The sequence below is a fragment of the Pteropus alecto genome, unplaced genomic scaffold (genome assembly GCF_000325575.1).
Source record: "Pteropus alecto unplaced genomic scaffold, ASM32557v1 scaffold102, whole genome shotgun sequence".
Classification (NCBI taxonomy): Eukaryota; Metazoa; Chordata; class Mammalia; order Chiroptera; family Pteropodidae; genus Pteropus; species Pteropus alecto.
In genome coordinates, this window is record NW_006432224.1 from 146,239 (window position 1) to 154,808 (window position 8,570).

General features: G+C 41.7%; 1 protein-coding gene and 1 pseudogene across 1 annotated transcript in view; both read left to right on the forward strand.

Moving 5' to 3' along the window:
- LOC102887399 (E3 ubiquitin-protein ligase HERC2) overlaps nucleotides 1-8,570 on the forward strand; it is a 114,318-nt gene that overhangs the window by 23,993 nt on the left and 81,755 nt on the right. The window contains exons 16-18 of the mRNA XM_025043506.1: nucleotides 4,098-4,291; nucleotides 6,468-6,668; nucleotides 8,386-8,566. Of these exons, the coding sequence (XP_024899274.1) occupies nucleotides 4,098-4,291; nucleotides 6,468-6,668; nucleotides 8,386-8,566 (576 nt within the window). The remainder of the gene's footprint in view (nucleotides 1-4,097; nucleotides 4,292-6,467; nucleotides 6,669-8,385; nucleotides 8,567-8,570) is intronic.
- Nucleotides 420-541, forward strand: LOC112475801 (annotated as a pseudogene).

Consider the following 8,570-nt stretch of genomic DNA (forward strand, 5'->3'; position numbering starts at 1 on the left):
CGGGCATGGTGACTAGTATCTTGCCGCCTGGAAGTTTTGTATGCTCCTCTGGGCTTTATGATTTTCTAAGCTTCCGACATAAGCTGCAGAGTAGCACAACCTGTCGCATGCCATGGAGCTGTACTTGAATTCCGTTTGCCTTCTTGTTTATATTCCCTTCATCTAGTAAAAAAAAAAAACCCACATTTTCAGCTGTGTTTATCAGGTACAGACATAGCTTACCGTGGGAGTGATCGTTGATACGACTGTTTCGGTGATAGGCTCTTAGGATAGAATTGTTCCCCTAACCATAGTAGTTTTTCAGCTGAGTTATTTTTATATGTTAACGTTTCTGAAAATACCCCTTGTGTTGGTCATGTTAGACTTACTAGTAATCAAACATACAGTACTTTGCTAGCACTATTTAAATAGAAAAAATGGTCTACGGCCATGCCGCCCTGAACACGCCTGATTTCGTCTGATCTCGGAAGCTAAGCAGCATTGGGCTTGGTTAGTACTTGGATGAGAGAGACCACCTCAGGAAAACCAGGTGCTGTAGGCATAAAAAATAAATAATAAATAAGTAGAAAAAATGGATTTTGTATTTACATCATTTGACTTTGGAGAAAAATAGATCTTGTTTTAGAAAACTTCCTCAACGAAGAGTCTACTTTAACATTCACCACTAGACCACAATCTGGGCCATAAAACGTACCTTATCGCATTCAAAAGAAGAAAATCAAAGTCTGCTCTCAGACCACAGTGGAATGAAACTAAGAGTCAGTAACAGCCAGATAATCCCCAAATACATGGAGATTAAATAGCAAACTTCAAAATAACATGAGTCAAAGAAGCAATCTCGAGAAATTCTGAAATATTTTGAATTACGCGAAAATGAGAACACAACTTACCAGAATTTGCGGGATGCAGTGAAAGCCATGCTTGGAAGGAAATTTATCACATTAAAAGCATATTTTAAAGAAGAAGAAAGATCTAAAATCAGTAATCTTTGTGTACAACAAAGGAAGCCACCAACAATTGTCTTGAACACCAAATGTGAGACCATTTTAATGACCAGGTTGTGGAACCTGGAGTCTGGCCCTGATGTTAAAGGACCCAATACCCAATGGGAAATGGGGAGTTGACAAAACACAGTTAAAAGCAGTGGTTAGAAAAGAAAAACAGAGCCATTTCCTGTTTATATTCTGAAGGGTTTTAAATCCTTCACTAAATATACACGAAAAAAGGGAACGGTCAACAAAATGAAAAGGCAACCTACTGAATAGGAAAAAAATATTTGGAAATCACATATTTGATAAAGGGTTAATATCTAAAACATGTGAAGAACTCATACAACTCAATAGTAAAAGACCCAAACAATCCAATTAAAAATTGGGCAGAAGACCTGAAAAGATGGTCAACATCACTAATTATCACAGAAACACACATCAGAAGCACAATTTGATGTATTACCCCCACACCTGTTAGAATGGCTGTTGTCAAAAGACAAGAAACAGCACACGTTGGTGGGGATTAGGCGCAAAGGGAGCCCTTGCGCGCAGTCGGCGGGAATTTAAAATGGTGCAGTCACTGTGGGAAGCAGTGTGCGGTTCCTCAGAAAATTAAAACTAGAACTGCCTTATGGCCTAGCAATTCCACTTCTGGATATTTATGTGAAGGAAATGAAATTATTAACTTGAAAAGGGATCCGCCCCGCCCCCATGTTTATTGCAGCATTATTCACACTGGCCAACACTTGGAAACAACCTAAGTGTTTATCAGTGGACGAATGGCTAGAGAAGAGGTGATCATATATACACAATGAAATCTTATTCAGCCATAAAAAGAAGGAAATTCTGCCATTTCGATACCACGGGTGGACCTCAGTGGGTATTCTGCTAAGTGAAATAGGTCAGACAGAGAAAGACAAACACTGTATGACCTCACATCTGGAATCTAAACACACACACATGCCAAAATTGAACTCATAGAACAGACTGGTGGCTGCCAGAGGTGAGGGTTGGAGGGTGTGCAAAATGGCGAAGGTTGTCAGAAGGTACAGATGTCCAGTTATAAGATAAATCGGTCCTGAGGACGTGCTGTACATACAGTCTGGTGACACTAGTTAATAATACCGCCTTGTATATTTGAAAGCTGCTAAGAGAATAGATCTTAAAATCTCATCACAAGAAAAAACGTTTGTAATTTTGTGTGGTGATGGATGTTAAAAAAATAAAATCAGTTACTAAATTTCTGCCTTAGGAAGCTAGAAAAAGAATATCCAATAAATCCAAGGTAAGAAGGAAAGAAATAATAAAAATTAGAGCAGGAATCAGTGAAATTGAACATCAGAAATCAATAGAGAAGGTTAGTGAAACCAAAAGCTGGTTCTTTTGAAAGGATCAATTAAATCAATAAGCCTCTCCTTAGGCTAAGAAAAAAAGGGAAAAGAGGACACAGATTGAAAATATCAGAGAAGTGAAAGCGAAGACATTACTGCAGACCCCACAAATATTAAAAGGCATGTTATGAACGACTGTGCCTCCAAATTTGATAGCCAAGATGAAATGGATCAATTCTTTGAAAGACACAATTTGCCAAAACTCAGGAAGAAACAAACTGAATAGGCCTATATCTATTAAATTAAATCAGTAATTCATAACCTTGCAAAACAAAGCATGAGGCCTAGATGGGTTCACTGGAGAATTCTACCGAATACTTAAGAAAAAAATGATAGCAATCCTCTACGTTCTTTTTCAGAAGATAGAAGCAAAGGGAATACTTCTTAACTCATTCTAGGAGGCCAGCACTATACTAATACCAAAGCCAGACAAAGACATTACAAGAAAACTACAGACCAATATCTCGCAAGAACATAGATGCAAAAATCCTTCAGAAAACATTAGCAAATCGAATCCAGCAGTGCAGAGGAAGAATTACACATCACGACCGAGTTGAATTTATCCCAGGTATTGCAAGGCTGGTTCCACGTTCAAAAATCATTTAATGTAATCCTTCACGTCTACAAGGAAAAGAAGAAAAATCACATGATCACATTAATAGATTCAGAAACAGCGTTTGAATAAATCCAGCATCCATCTAAGATGAAATCTCTCAGTAAACTTGGAGTAGAGGGAACTTCCTCAACTTAAGAAAGAATCTCTACAGAAAATCTACAACTAACAGTATATACTTAACGGGGAGAAGCTTGAAGCCTTCCCACTAAAATCAGAGACAAGGAAAGGATTTCCTGTCTCACCATGCTTTTCAAAATCATACCAGGAGTTCTAGCTAATGCAATAAGACAGGAAAAGGAAATTAAAGTTAAACAGATGGATAGGAAGACAGTACTGCCAAGAGTCAGTCTTCCCAATCAAAATCCCAGCGAGTTATTTTTATGGTTATTGGCAAACCAACTTTAAAGTTTATCTAGAGAGGCCAAAGACCCAGTATAATAAACATGATATTGAAGGGTCAGAAGTTGGGGGACTGACACTGCCCAGCTTACTAGAAAGCTACCGTGGTCAGGACAGTGTGATACTGGCTCAAATACAGACAGGCCTTTGGGACAGAATAGAGCTCAGAAATAGAACCATGTTAATACGGTCATCTGATCTTTGACAAAGGAGCAAAGGCAATACAATGGATCAGAGATGGTCTTTACAACAAGCCGTGCTGGAACACCTGGGTGTCCCCATGTAAAAACACGAATAATCGATAATGGGGGCAGGGGGGCGAGGCTGCGCATGTGTTGAGGTAGGGAGTGTGTGGGAAACCTGTGCCTTCTCAGTTTTGCTGTGAACCTAACTGCTCTAAAAATATTAAGAATACTTCACATGATCATACCTTGGGCCAGGAGAATGTGACCTAATAGTTAATTAAAAATACGCTTGTCTCTTTCCGAAGATGAAAATCTAAGGAAAAAATAGCAGGCTCTTTTCAAACCCTAGCATTGTTTTGTTTGCAGGCCGTAGGTCTTAATAACCTGTACCTAGCGAAGCACAACAGGGGTTTAACCAACAGCAGGCGAATCGTCCTTCAGACCTGACTGGCCTGGTGTAAATGTCTGTATCGCAACAGATGTCATAGTGTGTATCTGTGTTGCTCTTTCCTCCTAGGGAAGAAGGTGATTGACGTGGCTGCAGGCTCCACCCACTGCCTGGCTCTGACTGAGGACAGTGAGGTCCACAGCTGGGGCAGCAACGACCAGTGCCAACACTTTGACACCTTGCACGCGACTAAGCCAGAACCTGCTGCGCTGCCCGGGCTGGACACCAAACACATAGTCGGAATTGCCTGTGGACCCGCCCAGGTACTGCGCATGTAGCTGGGTTCTGTATTTGGTCATTCATCGCTCGTGTGTAGACGTACCGTGGACTTGTGCAGGTTGTCCTGTGTTCTTTAGTAGTTGTACTAAACTGTCGATTCCTTGAGATAGAGATGGTTTTATTGCTTCTCTTCCAGTACGTGTGCCTTTCATTTATTTTTCTTGCCTCATTGCACTGGCCAGGACTTCCAGTGTGCTGCCGTGCAGGAGTGCTGAGGGGCCGCGTCCTCGCCTTGCTCCTGACTGCAGGGGAAGCATCAGCCGCCACCGCTAACTAGGACGTTAGCTGTTTGGTTTTTGGCAGATACCTCATTATCAGGTTAAGGAAATTTCCTTTACCTCCTAGTTTTTCGAGAGTTTTCTCTTTATCCTGAATAGATGTTGAATTTTGTCAAATGCTTTTTCTTCTCAAATGATCTGCTCGTATACTTTCCCTTCTACGTAGTCTGTTTATGTGGTGGAATATATTGATTGATTTTCAAATGCTGACCAAACCTTGCATTCCTGAGACAAAGCCACTTGGTCACGGTATATTATTCTTTTTATATATTGCTGGATTTGATTTGCTAATACATTGTTGAGGATTTCTTGAATACTATTTATAGTTGCATGTTTTTTTTAATTCCTTGTTAGTCTGGTCTTCTAATTGGTATATTTGGATCATTTACATTTATTGCGATTATTGGTATGTATAAATTTAGTTCTTCTGTTTTATTTGGCTTTTGCCTGTTTTATTTCTCGGTTTTGCATTTCCTGTTTTTCAGGGAGAATATATGAACATATTTTTAGTATTCCATTTAACTATTTATTTTGAATTTGACTATTCTCATAATTTTTTTTTAATGGTTGCTATAGGAATTAGCATATGCATACTTTTTGTAGGCTGTGTATTATTGGTATTTTAACACTTTAATTGGACTGTAAAAACCTGTTGTTTTATTTCCAAGTGCTTAGAAATGTTTCCAGTAACTTACACCTAATTTACTGATATTTATTTCTATTTCTGTGTTGGTTTCCAGCTTAATTTTTATTATGTTCAGAGAACATACTCTGTATGACTGTTCTTTTAAATGGTTATGAATTATTTTGTGACTTAGAATATGTTTTATTACAGTCAATGTTCCTCGTGTCCTTGAAAATAATGTATATTCAGCTGTTACTGCATGAAGTGTTCTGTAAATATCAATTGGATCTACTGTATTGCCGGTTTCGTTCAGTTCTTTTAAATCCTTCCTGACTTTCTGTCTGCTTCTTCTGTCTGTTCTTAGGAGAGTGGTTTTCATATATTTAACTGTTTGTGGACTTTAGCTCTCCTTTCATTTCTATCCGTTTTTACTTTCGTGCATTTCGTAGATCTGTTGCTAGGTGCATATATGTTCAGCGTTGTTTCGTGTTCTTGGTGACTTGACCCTTTTGTCATTATATAAAGTCTCTCTGTATCCCTGTTAATTTCCTTCCTCTGAAGTCCGTTTTGTCGACTGTTAACATAGCTGCTTTCTATCCCTTAGCTTTTTTTTAATCTTTATATTTAAGGTAGATTTCTTGTAGGTGCCATATAATTAATTAGGTTTTATCTTTCATACATCCTGAGAATCTCTTTTTGTTTGATGTTTAGACCGTTTAAATTTAATTATTTATAACTTTAATTTGTATGTACCATTTTTTTTATTCGTTCTCTTTTGTTTCCTTTGCCTTTTCCTGACTTCTTTTGGGTTACTTAAATCTGTAGTATTTCATTTTAGCATGTCGCCTGCCTCTGCCGCTTTTGGTGGTCCCCCTAGAGGTTACAGCATGTACCCCTCACGTTCAGTGTCTACTCAGAGTTCCTTTTGGAAGTCTTCAAGCGGATCGTGGTCCTCTGTGCCATTCGTTACTGTGCATTAGTCATTTTGAGAGTGAAAAGAAGTTTTAGAAACATTTTACCTTTTTATTTGTGGCAAAACGAGATGGGGCGGTGAAATGAGAGAGAAGGTTGGAAGTCGCATGTGAGCGGCACAGTCGTGAAGGCTCGTTTGCCTTTCTGACCGTCGGAGGGATGAATAATAAGTGCCAGTTTAAGGCGTTTTCATCACCGATAACGGTGAATCTCATCTTAGCGGTGGGACAGGCCAAGAGCTGGATGTATGCATTCATTTTTGGTTCTCGTGTTTTTCTTCCATAGAGTTTTGCTTGGTCATCTTGTTCTGAGTGGTCCATCGGCCTCCGTGTCCCTTTTGTGGTGGACGTCTGCTCCATGACTTTCGAGCAGCTGGACCTCCTGCTACGGCAAGTGAGCGAGGGGATGGACGGCACGGCCGACTGGCCCCCACCGCAAGAGAAAGAGTGCATGGCCGTGGCCACGCTGGATCTCCTGCGGCTGCAGGTGCCAACGAGTTCCTCTCCCCTTCTAAGTGTCTCAGGTGTCACCGTGTTTATGACGTCGAAGGGTGTGGGTTTCAGCCTGTTAGATGAACTGCCGATGAAAGTTTTCCAGTACTTTAAAGCCAGATTATGATGGAGTGTCATGTGTACGAGGCTTAAAAAAACAGTCTGGTTATTTAATGTCTGTCCCGGAAGTCGGTCTCCGCGTCAGGTCAGAGTGCATACGGATCGTGCTGCTTCTGCAGTGGGCCATGGGCATCCGTGCCGGAGTCAGTGGAGAGCTAGCTGTTGCTGAGGCCGTAGGTGGCGGAGGGACCCGCTGGGCCTGCCGGCCAGTCCCTTCCGCGGGCTGTGAGGGCTCGACTCGGTGGGGCTCCCTCCAGTGGCACCGCCTCTGAGGCTAAAGGTCAAAATCAGAAACGCTCCCAAAATGTTTCTTTTCCTTTTCCTTTGTTTTTATTGTTTTGAAGTAAAACTGTAGCTCAAATCTGGTCATCATGTCGCTCTTTGCACCAGAATCCTATGACAATGCCAAGACAACAGTTTTCCTCAGTAGAGTAATTTTCGGTTCGTGGTCCATGGTTTCTGGGTGACCCATCACATGCCGGCCCTCGCCCTCCCTTCCGCCTTGGCCTCTGGAAGGAAATGGCTGACCGTAATGTTTAGTCACACTCATCAAACGAGCAGAAGCTTAGACAGTACCTCTCTTCCTCAAAAGGGGCCCGTTCGTTGGGACCCCGGCAGCGCTTCGCGTTCGGGTTAGCCGCTGCGTTTTCAGCGCTCTGAAGATGCTCTGCTGTCCTGTGACCTCTCTTGTGGTTGATGACAATTCTTGCAGCCTTTCAGATTTTTCTGTCGTTTTGTAATTTTAATACATTTCGCTTCAGTGAGGATTTATATTTGTGTGTAGGTAACTTGACGTTATGATTCTCATTCAGTCTGAGAGTCCATATCTTTTGTTAAGTTTTGAAAAATCTTCACTATTTACCATTAAAATCGCTTTCTTCGTTTTACCCACCTCCCCCTTCCCCTTGGAGAAGTCCCACTAAACATATGTTGAACTTGCTCATTTTATCTTCCCAAGGATGACAGCTTCTCTGACATTTTTAAATCCCTTTGTCTTTTTAATGGTCACTTTTTAATCTTTCCATTCTGCCTTCTGGGTGGTTTACTCAGCTCTCTGAGTGCAAGTCCTTCCGTCAGCCGAACGTTCCATGTTTTGAACTGTCTGTTTACTTATAGAATACTTACAGAACTTCTTGACTCCTGCCGTGTGTGTGTGTGTGTGTGTGTGTGTGCGCGCGCGCGCGTGTGTGTGTGAGTTGTGGTTTGCAGGTTTGCACCCTGAGGAGTTTCCTTGTGTAATCCACTGACAGGTTTTAGGTTATGTTCCCCTCACTGTTTCTCTGAGTTCGGTGCCTACGATGGGGAGGGCAGAGGGTGCCATTTGCGTGAGGTCAACCCGCCCGTCCATCTTGGGCTTTTCTTGTAAGTGTTTTTAGCTGGGTTTGAAAAATTCCTTGTGTAGAAGACCTCACTATGGGTTCTCAACTGCTATGGGTAAAACTTATTTATCTAGTGCAAGAAAATACACGTACTGGAAGTTTTTCCTTTAGTATTTGAATAAAACTCAGTTTGTGGTATTGTTTAATCTTTGATAAGATTTGAAATCCACTCGTTTTAGGGCTCCTGAGTGAAAATTGTTTTTGTCCTTTCAGTTGCATGCTGCCATTAGTCACCAGGTTGACCCAGAGTTCCTTGGTTTAGGTCTGGGCAGCGTCCTCCTCAGCAGCCTGAAGCAGACCGTGGTGGCCCTGGCCAGCAGCGCGGGCGTGCTGGGCACCGTGCAGGCGGCCGCCCAGGCTGTGCTGCAGAGCGGGTGGTCCGTGCTGCTGCCCAGCTC